General features: G+C 42.7%; 1 protein-coding gene across 2 annotated transcripts in view; it reads right to left on the reverse strand.

Moving 5' to 3' along the window:
* The window catches only part of dyrk3 (dual specificity tyrosine phosphorylation regulated kinase 3), a 42,849-nt gene extending 30,176 nt beyond the window's left edge, over nucleotides 1-12,673 (reverse strand). For both annotated transcript variants that reach the window (XR_010455944.1, XM_064967386.1), the window contains exons 1-2: nucleotides 11,629-12,673; nucleotides 3,669-3,778 (exon numbers count right to left, since the gene is read on the reverse strand). Coding sequence is in view for 1 of the 2 variants with exons in the window: in XM_064967386.1 (XP_064823458.1) it covers nucleotides 3,669-3,778; nucleotides 11,629-11,671 (153 nt within the window). In the remaining variant the exon portion in view is untranslated. The remainder of the gene's footprint in view (nucleotides 1-3,668; nucleotides 3,779-11,628) is intronic.
* Between the last annotated feature and the right edge of the window lie 5,907 nt (nucleotides 12,674-18,580).

Raw genomic sequence — 18,580 nt, forward strand, 5'->3', positions numbered from 1 at the left:
TTTTGCACATCAAAGAGACTGACATTTTTTCCCATTCCTCCTTGCAAAACAGCTCGAGCTCAGTGAGGTTGGATGGAGAGCATTTGTGAACAGCAGTTTTCAGTTCTTTCCACAGATTCTCGATTGGATTCAGGTCTGGACTTTGACTTGGCCATTCTAACACCTGGATATGTTTATTTTTGAACCATTCCATTGTAGATTTTGCTTCATGTTTTGGATCATTGTCTTGTTGGAAGACAAATCTCCGTCCCAGTCTCAGGTCTTTTGCAGACTCCATCAGGTTTTCTTCCAGAATGGTCCTGTATTTGGCTCCATCCATCTTCCCATCAATTTTAACCATCTTCCCTGTCCCTGCTGAAGAAAAGCAGGCCCAAACCATGATGCTGCCACCACCATGTTTGACAGTGGGGATGGTGTGTTCAGGGTGATGAGCTGTGTTGCTTTTACGCCAAACATAACGTTTTGCATTGTTGCCAAAAAGTTCAATTTTGGTTTCATCTGACCAGAGCACCTTCTTCCACATGTTTGGTGTGTCTCCCAGGTGGCTTGTGGCAAACTTTAAACAACACTTTTTATGGATATCTTTAAGAAATGGCTTTCTTCTTGCCACTCTTCCATAAAGGCCAGATTTGTGCAATATACGACTGATTGTTGTCCTATGGACAGAGTCTCCCACCTCAGCTGTAGATCTCTGCAGTTCATCCAGAGTGATCATGGGCCTCTTGGCTGCATCTCTGATCAGTCTTCTCCTTGTATGAGCTGAAAGTTTAGAGGGACGGCCAGGTCTTGGTAGATTTGCAGTGGTCTGATACTCCTTCCATTTCAATATTATCGCTTGCACAGTGCTTCTTGGGATGTTTAAACCTTGGGAAATCTTTTTGTATCCAAATCCGGCTTTAAACTTCTTCACAACAGTATCTCGGACCTGCCTGGTGTGTTCCTTGTTCTTCATGATGCTCTCTGCGCTTTTAACGGACCTCTGAGACTATCACAGTGCAGGTGCATTTATACGGAGACTTGATTACACACAGGTGGATTGTATTTATCATCATTAGTCATTTAGGTCAACATTGGATCATTCAGAGATCCTCACTGAACTTCTGGAGAGACTTTGCTGCACTGAAAGTAAAGGGGCTGAATAATCTTGCATGCCCAATTTTTCAGTTTTTGATTTGTTAAAAAAGTTTGAAATATCCAATAAATGTCGTTCCACTTCATGATTGCGTCCCACTTGTTGATTCTTCACAAAAAAATACAGTTTTATATCTTTATGTTTGAAGCCTGAAATGTTGCAAAAGTTCGCAAAGTTCAAGGGGGCCAAATACTTTCGCAAGGCACTGTAGCTAGCTGATAACTATGAAGTTAAAAGTTTGTTTATGTGGCCATCTTGTCATCTGGGTTACCATTAGCCTGGCTGGCAGCAGGTTGAGTGAATAGGCAGTACGATACAAGGCATAGTCGTGAGGTGATTGATGCACGCACATTGTCTACTCGCCCTCTCACTGACAGACAGAGTGCCACAACAGGCTCGGAGTGAATCCTCACACTATCGCCGTATAGCTGCCCTCCTCCGGAGGGACATCCTCCTAGCCGTTGGGTGTGTGTGTGTGTGTGTGTGTGTGTGTGTGTGTGTGTGTCTCTCATCCGGATGTTTATCTGTATCGTAGCTAGAATCAGGTTATATTTGCATGTTTTCCCAGGGTTGCCCATGGATCATGAAAAGTGATGTGATAGCTAGCCAGCCCTACTTGCTAAATAACCATGGATTATGATCAGGGACAACCTATAGGTACAGCCCTCTCCTGCTAGAATGAACGATATGTATCTTCTATCGATCTATTGATAGGTCAGGCGCAGTCACAAAGTGAGCGATGACAGGAAAACACTGGTGGTTTGACTGTCTGCTGTCTGACCCGCCTCTCGGTACCTGGGTGTGTGTTTTGTGTAAACACTGTGGTTACAGTCACGTGTCATCACACAGAGAACATGGAAGATCCTTCAATGTCTTTGAATTTTGCATGCTTCATATGCAGCCAGCCAGCGGTAGCACATAGGCCATTTACTGTGCTTTGATGGACAGAAAGCTGGACCAGTTGATTAAAGGGTGTGGAACAGAATGAATAAAGCTGGACCAGCTGATTAAAAGGTGTGGAACAGAATGAATAAAGCTGGACCAGTTGATTAAAGGGTGTGGAATAGAATGAATAAAGCTGGACCAGTTGATTAAAAGGTGTGGAACAGAATGAATAAAGCTGGACCAGTTGATTAAAAGGTGTGGAACAGAATGAATAAAGCTGGACCAGTTGATTAAAAGGTGTGGAATAGAATGAATAAAGCTGGACCAGTTGATTAAAAGGTGTGGAATAGAATGAATAAAGCTGGACCAGTTGATTAAAGGCTGTGGAACAGAATGAATAAAGCTGGACCAGTTGATTAAAGGCTGTGGAACAGAATGAATAAAGCTGGACCAGCTGATTAAAAGGTGTGGAATAGAATGAATAAAGCTGGACCAGTTGTTTAAAAGGTGTGGAATAGAATGAATAAAGCTGGACCAGTTGATTAAAAGGTGTGGAATAGAATGAATAAAGCTGGACCAGTTGATTAAAGGCTGTGGAACAAAATGAATAAAGCTGGACCAGTTGATTAAAGGGTGTGGAACAGACTGAATAAAGCTGGACCAGTTGATTAAAAGGTGTGGAAATAGAATGAATGAAGCTGGACCAGCTGATTAAAAGGTGTGGAACAGAATGAATGAAGCTGGACCAGCTGATTAAAAGGTGTGGAATAGAATGAATAAAGCTGGACCAGTTGATTAAAGGCTGTGGAATAGAATGAATAAAGCTGGACCAGTTGTTTAAAAGGTGTGGAATAGAATGAATAAAGCTGGACCAGTTGTTTAAAGGGTGTGGAACAGAATGAATAAAGCTGGACCAGTTGATTAAAGGCTGTGGAACAGAATGAATAAAGCTGGACCAGTTGATTAAAAGGTGTGGAACAGACTGAATAAAGCTGGACCAGTTGATTAAAAGGTGTGGAATAGAATGAATAAAGCTGGACCAGTTGATTAAAAGGTGTGGAATAGAATGAATAAAGCTGGACCAGCTGATTAAAAGGTGTGGAACAGAATGAATAAAGCTGGACCAGTTGATTAAAAGGTGTGGAACAGAATGAATAAAGCTGGACCAGCTGATTAAAGGGTGTGGAACAGAATGAATAAAGCTGGACCAGCTGATTAAAAGGTGTGGAACAGAATGAATAAAGCTGGACCAGTTGATTAAAAGGTGTGGAACAGACTGAATAAAGCCGATGTCGTTAATTCATTCATCATATAAAAAAAAGAACGTGACAGGTGAAATGAAGAACTCGATCTGCTTTATATCCTAACGTATTGCACAGGTTGACTGCAGGTATTTACTTAAAGAGTAGCTCCAAATATTAAAATGTATTCAAAAAAATTCAATTACTAAATTTAAATGTTATTGAAAAACCATCCTATGGCCATTTCCAAATATCCTGGTATACGGTATCCTTCCCAACCCTACTGTGTGTGTGTGTATATATACAGTGATTTGGGGTATTGGGGGCAGGCCTGCGGGGTGGCGTCTGTGTGTGTGGTGTTTTGGGAGCAGGCCTGCGGTGTGTGTGTGTGTGTGTGTGTGTGTACTCACAGTGTGTTTGGGTATCGGGGGCAGGCCAGCGGGACTGTGTGTGTCTGCTTCTTCCTTCGGTAGGTGGTCAGTTCTCATGTAGGAGTTATAGAGGCCGTCACCATGACGCGCTGGTGGACACAACAACACAGGTCAGAGGTCACGCTCAACAATATAATCAGACACATTTCTAATAAATAAATTGGTCTAACAGGAGCTCTCATATTGAAACATCACCGTAACAGACATACACCGAGTACACCTTATGCCCTCAGAAAAGCCTCAGATCGTTGGGGGACTCGACAAGATGTTGAAAGCGTTCCACGGGCAGGGCCACATCCTCACCTTCCCGGTACCACAATTTCAACCCAAAATTAAAACACATGGGTTTTTTTTGTGTGTGTGTTAATATGCCAACGTCTAGATCATTCACAATACTTTTAAAGTAAAGTATTTTAGTCAATATTACATCAACTTCATTTGTTAACATAAAACTTTTTTGCATCTTAACGAAAAAACAAAAAAAAACATCCATTACATTATTAGAAAGTATAACGTATTAATTGAACATGCTAACCACATGTTTACAATATACAGAACCAGTCAAAAGTTTGGCCACACCTACTGATTTCTTTATTATTATTATTCTTTATTTATTATTATATTTTTTTTTTACATTTTAGAATATTAGTGAAGACATCAAAACTATAAAATAACACATATGGAATCAGTCTCATTAAAGTTTGACTACATTTTCAGGCTCCTCCCTTTTGTAAGCATTGGTCTGGACATGACAGGCTGTAGCCAATAGCCATAGGCTTTCACCTACACATCGACATAAAGGCTAATTACTTATGAACATTTACATACACTTTTGTTTTTCTTCACAGAATACCTTCTATTTTTCATTTTTTTAAACAATTTACTTAGCCAATTTAGTTAATGGCCTTGCAGCCCTGACAGACGGCCCTGGTGCCCTGGCAGAAGGCCCTGGTGCCCTGGCAGAAGGCCCTGGTGCCCTGGCAGAAGGCCCTGGTGCCCTGGCAGAAGGCCCTGGTGCCCTGGCAGACGGCCCTGGTGCCCTGGCAGAAGGCCCTGGTGCCCTGGCAGAAGGCCCTGGTGCCCTGGCAGAAGGCCCTGGTGCCCTGGCAGAAGGCCCTGGTGCCCTGGCAGACGGCCCTGGTGCCCTGGAAGAAGGCCCTGGTGCACTGACAGAAGGCCCTGGTGCACTGGCAGAAGGCCCTGGTGCCCTGGCAGAAGGCCCTGGTGCCCTGGCAGACGGCCCTGGTGCCCTGGCAGAAGGCCCTGGTGCCCTGGCAGAAGGCCCTGGTGCCCTGACAGAAGGCCCTGGTGCCCTGGCAGAAGGCCCTGGTGCCCTGGCAGACGGCCCTGGTGCCCTGGTAGATCAGGCACTTCTTAACTGGTACCTAGAGCAAAACAACCGACATGTAAGAGTCCGTGGGAGTCCGTTTGGACGCTACAGACAGAAGTTGGCAGAAGAGCCTGTATCGACTTCAGCAGAGTCCTGTGATGATTGTGGGGGTCGTCGAGACAAAACTGAAAACACCATTGTGTTCCTGAGAGTCTCATCTTTCTACAGAGTGGTAGTTTGTAGGCCACACCAGTCGGAGACTACAGACGTTTTCGTGAGAAGACGGATTTTCAGGACGTCTCGGTCTGACGAACAGCGCTCTGCCATCTTTCACCTCAGATACGGAAGGGCCGGCGGATGTGGTGGATTGAGCCATGCAACAACAAAACAGATCTGTAGTTTAAACACATGGCGATTTTTGCATGATGCTAATTTGATTTCCGTGGAGCCACTTATAATAACAAAATTTCAGGCCTGTAGTTCCCCCTCCAATAACACCTCCTCTGTGTGCAGGTCTAAGGTGACACACACAGTCACGCACACTGTGGCATATCATAAATCAGACCCGTTTCTGGTTATCAGATCCCTTTCCGTATTAATGACTCTACTTCTGATTACACCTGTGTCTGTGTTCCATCGTTTCAACGTGGATGCACAGAACAAAATGGTGGAGACAGACAGACAGACAGACAAGCGGAAAGATGCTGCCGTCACGGTAGCATCTGCTAGCCCCATTAATAGGCCAATAATAGGCCTACCACTTTCAGCAACACTGGCAACCTTAAGCACCTGGCTAAGCCAGTCTGGGCTGTGAATGGGGTTGGCCGGTTCATGCTAGTAACAGCGTTAACCCATAGAGAGCTGTGGGGTTAGTTATCATTTGCCAATAGGAAGCTGTAGTGCTAGCATTAGACCATAGAGAGCTATGGGGCTAGTTTGCATTAGGTAATAGGGAGCCGTGGAATTCACCTGCTAGCATTAACCCATAGACCAGGGGTGTCCAACTACCAGTAGTCCGTCGTCCACCTATAAGTAGCTCGCCAATCAATTTTGAAAGTAAATGCATTTTTAAATCAAAAGCCATCTCAAAGATCCCGGCTATTATCCAAACAAAACCACATTATCCCACCCCTGGTTAGCCACTATTGGCTTTAAAAAAAAGTCAAAAAAGGAAACAATGTCTGCCAATTAATTTCCAGCAATATTACCCGTCTGTCTGTGGCACGTGTTTCGTATTTTACTCCGTATGTAGCCAGTTAGCGATGCTAATCATTTTCCCTGAAAACCTTCTCAATTAAAAGTTAAGTAGTCTCACCTGACAGAAGTATAGAATGATTATTTGTTTTAATTGGGTGGTCATTGTTTTGAAAACTCTTGCCATGATATTTGCTGCAGCAGTAGGTCTTAACATCAGCAGAAACATCTCTAGACCGACACATTCCTCTCCTCCTAGATGCGCAATTACAGGGAATTACACTCAAAACTAAATGTTAGTTTCTCTCCTTTAAGTAAAAAATAAATAAAATGGTCTTCTGATGTGATTTAAGCCTTGACATGGACTCAGAACATTCAATTTCGTTGTTTCTCTCGGAATAATTGTAATATTGAGAGTATAAAGATAAAATTCCAAACCAAGATAAATAAAACTAACTTTGGTTAACAGTTTAGTTAGTGTTAGCCCTAAAAGAGCAATCTTAGCTAGCGTTAGCCCCACAGATAACTGTGTCACTAAGTTAGCCCCACAGATAACTGTGTCACTAAGTTAGCGTTAGCCCCACAGATAACTGTGTCACTAAGTTAGCGTTAGCCCCACAGATAACTGTGTCACTAAGTTAGCGTTAGCCCCACAGATAACTGTGTCACTAAGTTAGCGTTAGCCCCACAGATAACTGTGTCACTAAGTTAGCGTTAGCCCCACAGATAACTGTCACTAAGTTAGCGTCAGCCCCATAGAGAACTGTGTCACTAAGTTAGCGTTAGCCCCATAGAGAACTCTCACTAAGTTAGCATTAGCCCCATAGAGAACTGTGTCACTAAGTTAGCATTAGCCCCACAGAGAACTGTGTCACTAAGTTAGCCCCACAGAGAACTGTGTCACTAAGTTAGCCCCACAGAGAACTGTGTCACTAAGTTAGCCCCACAGAGAACTGTGTCACTAAGTTAGCCCCACAGATAACTGTGTCACTAAGTTAGCCCCACAGATAACTGTGTCACTAAGTTAGCCCCACAGATAACTGTGTCACTAAGTTAGCCCCACAGATAACTGTGTCACTAAGTTAGCACCACAGATAACTGTGTCACTAAGTTAGCGTTAGCCCCATAGAGAACTGTGTCACTAAGTTAGCGTTAGCCCCATAGAGAACTGTGTCACTAAGTTAGCGTTAGCCCCATAGAGAACTGTGTCACTAAGTTAGCGTTAGCCCCATAGAGAACTGTGTCACTAAGTTAGCGTTAGCCCCATAGAGAACTCACTAAGTTAGCGTTAGCCCCACAGATAACTGTGTCACTAAGTTAGTGTTAGTGAAACAGACATCAGTGTATTGCTATCCGTTTAGTTAGAGTTAGCCCTAAGAGAGCCATGTTAACCAGTGTTAACCCATAGAGAGATGTAGGGTTAGTTAGAGCTATGTGGCCAGGCTCCTGTTCTGTGTTGCAGTGTCAACCGACGGGCTCTGTGTGGGGGTGGGGGTACAATACACATGGCCTGCATGAAAGGGGAGTTAAGACTGTGGGTTCAGCACTTTACCCCCATATTCACATTCACTCTGGCCCCAAACATTACTACTGAAACCTCCCCACAACAAAACTCAAACCAAAAGGGTTGGTGTCAATTTCATGTGAATGGCACGGTTGTTGTGGAAAAATGTAGCTATTTAGCAAACACACCGCCTGGGTCTGTGTGCGGAGATGGTGGTCCAGGAGGAACAAACACCACAGAGAGTAGAGCGAAGGGAACACCCCAGAAACGTGTCATAAACCAGACTAATAACAATGGTGCAACAGCGTAGACACAGACTGCTGGCTAGACTGTAGCTGACTCAACTAGAACTAGCTAGACTGCCGGTCTGTCTGCTGTTCATACAGAACTACTGAGATATATCTATTTATTTGATAAGACAATTGACTTGCCTAGTAAGCTAAATACTTTAAAAAATATAAATATATTCAAAGACCTGCAAAGAAACATGAGTTCAGCACTTCTTCCAGTGTTGACTGGCACTGGAGTACTTACAGGCATGCAGGAGAGTCTAGTGTTTGTCTGATCAATGGACACAAAGTTGCAAGTCAGAAAACAGCTTGTTTACCTCCACTGGGTGGAACTGATCAGCGCTATTATGACATCACAGTCTACAGGGCTCTACAGTGCTACCCTTCTGAGGGCATACACTCCTAAATATTTTGCTGTGCAACTTAGAATATTAAATTTGGTAGCACCAGTGCCTCTAGAGAAAAATGAAATCACCCATCTGCCTACTGCGGCTTTAATACATCCAACAACAACAAAACATTTATTGTGCGCCTTCATTTCTTTGTCACCACAGAGCCCTGATCTGCCTGACAATCAGACTGCGATACCTCTGGTTCACAGTCTAAGATTAATGCCATACAATGTGCTTGGAAAAACTTCCACTCACAAGCTATAAAGCCAGAATGTTCCTGAAAATATATATTTTTTTATGTATCTGTTGTTTCGTGCGGTTGGTCTTTTTGCAGGTAGGAAGCGCTGGTATTGGAGTTCATATTTCTACCACCAGAAGCATGTGCAGAACCATGTAAACATGTGCTCTGCAAACAATGCATCTATTTTCAACTCATGTGTCAAAATCTGAACGCAATACCAGCGCTTTGAAAAGTTCATGCAATAATACTTTCCTGTCGATACCTAGTCTCACATTCCTACCTGCAAAAGAACCAACAGCACAGACAACCAGTGCAGTATCATTTTACTCAGCATGCTGTCTTGTAGAGGTCACGAGAGGAAACTTTCCTGATCCAAAACACTCATTTCTGCCTGACGTAGAATTCTAATGCAATTCCTCTTCGGTTGACTTTACCGGCGGTTGGCATATAATTATGTTGCATTACTGCCTCCAACTGAACTACAGTCAAGAGACATTACACTTTGTGATATAAAATGGGAAAAGGGGAAACTGGAAAAAATTAAATAACTATTCAGACCCCTTGACTTTTTCCCACATTTTGTTACGTTACAGCCTTATCCTAAAATATATATATATTTTTTTTTAAATCAACCTATCCACAATACCCCATAATGACAAACTAAAAACAGGTTTTTAGAAATGTTTGCAAAGATTAAAAACAGAAATACCTTATTTACATAAGTATTCAGACCCTTTCATATGAGACTTGAAATTGAGCTCAGGTGCACCCCGTTTCCATTGATCATCCTTGAGATGTTTCTACAACTTGATTGGAGTCCACCTGTGGTCAATTCAATTGATTGGACATGATTTGGAAAGGCACACAGCTGTCTATATAAGGTCCCACAGTTGACAGTGCATGTCAGAGCAAAAACCAAGCCATAAGGTCGAAGGAATTGTCTGTAGTGCTGTGCTCCTAGACTGAATTGTGTCGCGGCACAGATCTGGGGAAAGGTACCAAAAAAAAATGTCTGCAGCATTGAAGAACCCCAAGAACACAGTGGCCTCCATCATTCTTAAACGGAAGAAGTTTGGAACCACCAAGACTCTTCCTAGAGGTGGCCGCCCGACCAAACTGAGCAATTGGGAGAGAAGGGCCTTGGTCAGGAAGGTGACCAAGAACTCAATGGTCACTCTCCAGAGTTCCTCTGTGGAGATGGGATAACCTTCCAGGAGGACAACCATCTCTGCAGAACTCCACCAATCAGGCGTTTATGGTAGAGTGGCCAGACGGAAGCCACTCCTCAGTAAAAGGCACATGTCAGCCCACTGGGAGTTTGTCAAAAGGCACCTAAAGACTCTAAGACCATGAGCAACAAGATGGTCTCTGGTCTGATGAAACCAAGATTGAACTCTTTGGCCTGAATGTCAAGCGCCCCTACTGTGAAGCATGGCGGTGGTAGCATCATGCTGAGGGGATGTTTTTCAGCAGCAGGGACTGGGAGACTAGTCGGGATTGAGGGAAAGATGAACTGCGCAAAGTACAGAGAGATTATTGATGAAAACCTGCTCCAGGGCACTCAGGACTTCAGACTGGGGCGAAGGTTCACCTTCCAACAGGACAACGACCCTAAGCACACAGCCAAGACAATGCAGGAGTGGCTTCGGGACAAGTCTCTGAATGTCCTTGAGGGGCGCAGCCAGAGCCCGGACTTAAACCCAATCGAACATCTCTGGAAAGACCAGAAAATAGCTGTGCAGTGACGCTCCCCATCCAACCTGACAGAACCTGCAGAGAAGAACGGGAGAAACTCCCCAAATACAGGTGTGCCAAGGTTGTAGCGTCATACCCAAGAAGGCTGTAATCGCTGCCAAAGGCGCTTCAAAAAAGTACTGAGTACTTATGTAAATGTCATATTTCAGTTGATTTAATACATTGGCAAACATCACCAAAAACCTGTGTTTGCAATTTAATAAATTTTAGAATAAGGCTGTAACTTAAAATATGAAAAAAGGCAAGGGGTCTGAATATTTTCCTGTTGTATTAACATCTCCTAGATTTAGGACAGACGCTTCAAAACCTTGTTTCATATTTATTTTCTGACCGACCACTTTGCCGAGTGCTGAAGTGCGGAAAAATATTTTACCCTCGGTTGCAACACTTACTACCGAGTTCCAAATTGCCTCTAGAAGCAACATCAGCACAATAACTTTATCGGGAGCTTCATGAAATAGGTTTCCATGGCCGAGCAGCCACGCACAAGCCTAAGATCACCATGCGCAATTCCAAGCGTCGGCTGGAGCGGTGTAAGATCGCCGCCGTTGGACTCTGGAGCAGTGGAAACGCATTCTCTGGAGTGATGAATCAAGCAATCTGGGTTTGGCGGATGCCAGGAGAATGCTACCTGCCCCAATGAATAGTGCCAATAGTGAAGTTTGGTGGAGAGGGAATAATGGTCTGGGGCTGTTCGATGAGCAGAGGTGACCACATTCTTGAAAATACACTACGTGACCAAAAGTAAGCAACAGTCCTTGACTCCCGAGCTATTTGAGATGATCAACTGTCTTGAACCATGGAAACAAAATAATTCAGGGACAAATGTTACATTTGCGTTCAACAAAATGGCAAGCTAACAAATGATGACCGGTGAAATGCCACTTTGTGCAATAGCTGATACTAGAATCACATCTATCCTGATGCCTAATCACTTTACCCTGCATTCATGTACATATCTATCTGGAATACCTCCTACCTCTGGTACTCCCTTTATATAGCTCAAATTCTTGTGTATTTCATTGTATTCCTTGTGTTACTAACTTATTTTCTTATTATTTCTAAACTCTGTGTCGTTGGGAAGGGCTCGTAAGTAAACATTTCACGGTAAAAATCTACACCAGTTGTATTCGGCGCATGTGACAAATAGAATTTGCTTTGAGTACATCCATGTAATCTTGCAGTTAAGTACATTAGAATACAGTACGAAGCCAGTTATAATCAGTTCATTACCTGCTGTTATGGGGCCTTCTGCTTTTCTCTGTAATACCATCATGATTGCAGTTTAACTTTGAAGCCAGCATCCGAGGTGGAGTTTAAAAAATCTTTAGTAAAAACAACCGTATCTAAACTTTTAAAAAACTAGCCAAGACTTCGGCTAGCTATAATAAAAAAGACTTCGAGGGCAGCTTGTATCACTTGCAATTCGTGCTCGTTTAAGCTAGCTCAAGGGATCCAAAATAACCCCTACTAGCCAACTTCATCGGATGAAATATAGCTACATAAATTAGTTTAATATAGCTTTCCACACTTGCTCAACTTAATATTATAGCTAGGACTCTCTACCTACACAATGTGACCTTACTCTCGTCCTAAACCCCATGGCTTTGTCAACTCGTTAGCCCTGCAGTCTGAAAAAGTTCCAGCGATGGGAGTCGTCGTTTCTCGTTTCCGTCAGCTAACGTTGTTAGCACAGCCACACAAAAAAACACACGTCCGCGAGTTAAGCAAAAGCTAAATGACTCCCGCTGTCCGAAATAGTTTCGAATCTCAAAATGACAGCTTTAGCTGTCTGACCCCTCCTCGCCTTTCTCTCTCTCGGTTGATTACTATATATCCAACCCCAGAGAACCATTCCCCATAAGAAACACAAAATATCGAGTGTACTATGCGGTCACTGATTAGTTAGCAATGTAACTAGTTAGCTTCTGCTTCGATCGGCCCCATGATCCGTCCTCCTTCCGGAATGCTTGTGAAGCTGTTTTCGCTTTGAGAGGTAATCGTCGGTTAGCTAGCTAACGTTACCTCAACTCTGGGCACACACAAAAAAGCCCCAGTTCTCGTTGAATTCAGAGACACTGGCGTCTGATTCGGGTAATATTACAATGTCCTCAGTGCGTTAACACCGTTAAAACCACTTATGTTTTTTTTAAACCAGTCTTGTCAGCAGCAGGAGCTCCAATTTTTTTTGTTGATGTGATTTGTCTGGTTTGTTGCTAAGGGCGTCTTCACCGTGTGTTTCGAGTAGCGTCATTAAACAGGTGGTAGAAGGCAAGAGTGACGCGGGGTTACAGCGGCGCCATCTTGGCTCAAAGTAACACGCTCCCCCCCATCGTCCCATTGTTGTTACTATCAGGTGGTGTCTACATGGATATGGTGGCCATCCGTGTTCCTAGGTACATGAAGCAAGAAGACGGATAACGTACACTTTAGTGATGGGGAAACCGAGGCTTTTCTGAAGTCTTCCGAGGTTTCACCAAATTGTGTCGGGAAAACGGTTAATTTTACTCGCAGCTTCATTAGCGGTTCACAATACACATTAGTGACATCTGCTGGTCAGCAATAAGTGCTTGAAAGATGAATGTTTTCCCCCGTAATTTTCATCAAAACTCTGTGGCGCAGCGGTGAACTGTTGATTTAATAGTCCATAATTAGTTGGAATACCAGGCTCGAATTCTATATCGTGCTGCCCTTTTTGCCTTCAAGTTGACTATTCTTCAAAGACTAATTATTTGAACAACAATGCAGAATGTGTGCTTTCCAGTGGCGATCCGTTATTCAGGGCAGGTGATTTGAACCCCACATTTTTGCAAAAATAAATAAAATATTAATACGTGTCACATATCAGTTTGCAAACGATGTAAAAACAAATATATATTGAGTTAATAAAGCTGCATACAAACACGGTCTCTTTTTTGTTTTCTGTGATTGTGAGGCAAGCCAGCAGAAAATACAGAGCTTTGCAGCGTGATTGGCTCAGTATTCTGTCACTCATGGGGACACTACATCACAGCTAAATCTAAGATAAGACCTAGAAAATTCTAGCCCCTTGGGTGCTGCCATAGAGTTACAATACAAGTGCCCATCCAAGAAGGCTCAATGTCATTGGCCACAGATACAATGACTTCAAATCACGTTATATGTACAGTAGCTTTGATTGGACAGACTATGTCAACATCATACTTTCAAAATCTTAGCTAGTAGTCATCATCAGGAATCAAGTCGACAACCTACTGGCTAATCCTTGTCATATGAAGAGAAATTATAGATAAAACGTATCGGTGCTCATCGGCCATTGGGCATAAACATTACACAACAAGTTGGAAATCGCAAATTCAACAATAAGTGGTTTGGAAGGAGTCAGTGACAGTGGCTAAATGCAAGCATTGCAAATCAATCACTAGCATGCTATTCAGTGGAGTGGCTGTGTGGTCCCAGATCTGAGATTAAAAGGGGCTCTTTTTCAAGTTGAAAATGACAAACATTCAACATTGGCCATGCTGTCAATGAACCCTGATTTATTCTGCGCCCAAAACAACTGTTAACTCGGAACTGCAAAAACTTGACAACAGTGACTTCAAGGACAACTGAGAAGTCTGGAATATAACTGTCTCTATTATATTATGACAGATCAGCTAGATCTACTGTCTCCATTATAATATGACAGACCAGCAAGATCTACTGTCTCTATTATATTATGACAGATCAGCTAGATCGACTGTCTCCATTATAATATGACAGACCAGCAAGATCTACTGTCTCTATTATATTATGACAGACCAGCCAGATCTACTGTCTCTATTATATTTTGACAGACCAGCTAGATCTACTGTCTCTATTATATTATGACAGACCAGCAAGATCTACTGTCTCTATTATATTTTGACACACCAGCCAGATCACCTGTCTCTATTATATTTTGACAGACCAGGTAGATCTACTGTCTCTATTATATTATGACAGACCAGCTAGATCTACTGTCTCTATTGTAATATGACAGACCAGCAAGACCTACTGTCTCTATTCTATTATGACAGACCAGCTAGATCTACTGTCTCTTTTATATTATGACAGACCAGCAAGATCTACTGACTCTATTATAAAATGACAGACCAGCCAGATCTACTATCTCTATTATATTTTGACAGACCAGCTAGATCTACTGTCTCTATTATATTATGACAGACCAGCTAGATCTACAGTCTCTATTATATTATGACAGACCAGCTAGATCTACTGTCTCTATTATATTATGACAGACCAGCTAGATCTACTGTCTCTATTAGATTATGACAGACCAGCCAGATCTACTGTCTCTATTATATTATGACAGACGAGCTAGATCTACTGTCTCTATTATATTATGACAGACCAGCTAGATCTACTGTCTCTATTATATTTTGACAGACCAGCTAGATCTACAGTCTCTATTATATTATGACAGACCAGCTAGATGTACTGTCTCTACTATAATATGACAGACCAGCTAGATCTACTGTCTCTATTATATTATGACAGACCAGCTAGATCTACTGTCTCTATTATAATATGACAGACCAGCTAGATCTACTGTCTCTATTGTAATATGACAGACCAGCAAGACCTAGTGTCTCTATTCTATTATGACAGACCAGCTAGATCTACTGTCTCTTTTATATTTTGACAGACCAGCTAGATCTACAGTCTCTATTATATTATGACAGACCAGCTAGATCTACTGTCTCTATTGTAATATGACAGACCAGCTAGATCTACTGTCTCTATTCTATTATGACAGACCAGCTAGATCTACTGTCTCTATTGTAATATGACAGACCAGCTAGATCTACTGTCTCTATTCTATTATGACAGACCAGCGAGGTCTACTGACTCTATTATAAAATGACAGACCAGCCAGATCTACTGTCTCTATTATATTTTGACAGACCAGCTCGATCTACTGTCTCTATTAGATTATGACAGACCAGCGAGATCTACTGTCTCTATTATATTATGACAGACCAGCTAGATCTACTGTCTCTATTATAATATGATAGACCAGCTAGATCTACTGTCTCTATTATAATATGAAAGACCAGCCAGATCTACTGTCTCTATTATAATATGAAAGACCAGCCAGATCTGCTGTCTCTATTATATTATGACAGACCAGCCAGATCTACTGTCTCTATTATATTTTGACAGACCAGCTAGATCTACTGTCTCTATTATATTATGACAGACCAGCCAGATCTACTGTCTCTATTATATTTTGACAGACCAGCTCGATCTACTGTCTCTATTATATTATGACAGACCAGCTAGATCTACTGTCTCTATTATAATATGACAGACCAGCTAGATCTACTGTCTCTATTATAATATGACAGACCAGCTAGATCTCATCCTGTCCCACCTGCCACCATGTTTAATTCATCCTCACTCTCATCCTGTCCCACCTGCCACCACATTTAGTTCATCCTGTCCCACCTGCCACCACGTTTAATTCATCCTGTCCCACCTGCCACCATGTTTAATTCATCCTCACTCTCATCCTGTCCCACCTGCCACCACGTTTAGTTCATCCTGTCCCACCTGCCACCACATTTAGTTCATCCTCGCTCTCATCCTGTCCCACTTGCCACCATGTTTAATTCATCCTGACTCTCGTCCTGTCCCATTTCCTCCTCAAGCTCTTCCAAAGGTTCTGTGCGGTCCTCAATACCATATTCACTCAAAACATTTTCCATGTCGCTCCTTTTTATCTTGTCCATCGTCCCGTCCTTCATCAGATCTTCCAGAAGGCCTGTGTAATCACCCATCCATGTTTATTCATACGTTGAGGTTTTCCATCTGTCTTCATCCAGAGATAGTAGATGGTAAATCCTGTTCAGGTGTCATAAGTTGTTTTATAAAGATACATTATATGTTTTGAATGCTACACTAATGTATTTATCCTTTTTTAATGTATTAGTTAACATAGCGATTAACATAGCACAAATATATATACCTTTTCCTTACTGTATTTCAGGGGTTAAATGTGAAAGACACATTTCAGTGGTACACCTGACTCAGGTTACAGTGGAAGTCGGAAGTTTACACACACTTAGGTTGAAGTCATTAAAACTCGTTTTTCAACCAGTCCACAAATTTCTTGTTAATAAACAAGTTGGCAAGTCGGTCTGGATGACACAAGTCATTTTATCCAACAATTGTTTACAGACAGATTATTTCACTTATAATTCACTGTATCACAATTCCAGTGGGTCAGAAGTTTACAAACATTAAGTTGACTGTGCCTTTAAACAGTTTGGAAAATTCCAGAAAATGATGTCATTGCTTTAGAAGCTTCTGATAGGCTAATTGTAGATGTAATGGTGGGTGAGTGATGAGTGAGGAGTCAAACGGCAGAGAGCAAGGTAAATGGGGAAAAAAGGCTTTAATGTCCTTAACAAAGTAACAGGTCCAAACATGGGTGAATGCCCTAAAACCCAAAACAGAAGACCTCCACAAGTCTGGTTCATCCTTAAGAGCAATTTCCAAACGCCTGAAGGTACCATGTTCATCTGTACAAACAATAGTATGCAAGCATAAACACCATGGGACCACGCAGCCGTCATACTCGTCACACACCATAACAACACCCACCCATAGCACGTGTTCCAGCAGATATATCTCACTGGTCACCCCCAAAGCCAATTCCCCCTTTGGCCACCTTTCCTTCCAGTTCTCTGCTGCCAATGTCCAAAGCGACTTACAAGTCGGCTGGGGCCACTACTTTTACATATGGGTGGCCCCAGTGGGAATCGAACCCACGACGCTTGGCGTTGCAAGCGCCATGCTCTACCGACTGAGCCACACAGGACTCTATCTTGGCCAGGTAGCAGTTGCAAATGAGCACTTGGTCTCAACTGGCCTACCTGGTAAAATAAAGGTGTTCTCAACTGGCCTACCTGGTAAAATAAAGGTGAAATAAATAAATAAATAAATACCCCTCAGGAAGGAGACACGTTCTGTCTCCTAGAGATGAACGTACTTTGGGGCGAAAAGTGCAAATCAATCCCAGAACAACAGCAAAGGACCTTGTGAAGATAATGGAGGAAACAGGTACAGAGGTATCTACATCCACAGTAAAACAAGTCCTATATCGACATAACCTGAAAGGCCGCTCAGCAAGGAAGAAGCCACTGCTCCAAAACCTCCATAAAAAAGCCAGACTAGGGTTTGCAACTGCATATAGGGACAAACATTGTACTTTTTGGAGAAATGTCCTGTGGTCTGACAAAACAAAAATGGAACTGTTTGGCCATCATGACCATCGTTACGTTTGGAGGAAAAAGGGGGAGGCTTGCAAGCCGAAGAACACCATTCCAACTGTGAAGCACGGGGGTGGCAGCATCATGTTGTGGGGGTGTTTCACTGCAGGAGGGACTGGTGCACTTCACAAAATAGATGGCGTCATGAGGTAGGAAAATTATGTGAATATATTGAAGCAACATCTCAAGACATCCGTCAGGAAGTTAAAGCTTGGTCGCAAATAGGTCTTCCAAATGGACAATGACCCCAAGCATACTTCCAATGTTGTGGCAAAATGGTTTAAGGACAACAAAGTCAAGGTATTGGAGCGGCCATCAAAGCCCTGACCTCAATCATATAGAAAATTTGGGGCAGAAAAAATGAAAAAGTGTGTGCGAGCAAGGAGGCCGACAAACCTGACTCAGTTACACCAGCTCTGTCAGGAGGAATGGGCCAAAATTCATCCAACTTATAGTGGGAGCTTGTGGAAGGCTACCCGGTAGAGCTGGGAGAGATGCCGTTAAAGTGAAGAAGACCACATCTAGACATATTGGGGAAATCTACAAGGACATGAGGTTACACATGCTACTTCAAAGGTGTCACACACTGATCTGTTTAACCTGACCTTGTGATTGTCTCCACTCCCTCCAGGTGTCGGCCACCTTCCCCATTATCCCCTGTGTATTTATACCTGTGTTCTCAGTTTGTCTGTTGCCAGTTCGTCTTGTTTGTCAAGTCAAACAGCGTTTTGTCCTACTTTTCCTCAGTCTCTCTTTTTCTGTCCCTGTTGCCATAATAAACAGTGATACTTCAACACAGTCGGCATTTGGGTCTTACCTGAAATGTTATAGTGCTTCTGACGTTAAGTCTTGGAGGCCCAAAAACTTCTCGGTTGATGTCCAGCTTCTTG

The sequence above is a fragment of the Oncorhynchus masou genome, chromosome 6, assembly GCF_036934945.1.
Source record: "Oncorhynchus masou masou isolate Uvic2021 chromosome 6, UVic_Omas_1.1, whole genome shotgun sequence".
NCBI classification, from domain to species: Eukaryota; Metazoa; Chordata; class Actinopteri; order Salmoniformes; family Salmonidae; genus Oncorhynchus; species Oncorhynchus masou.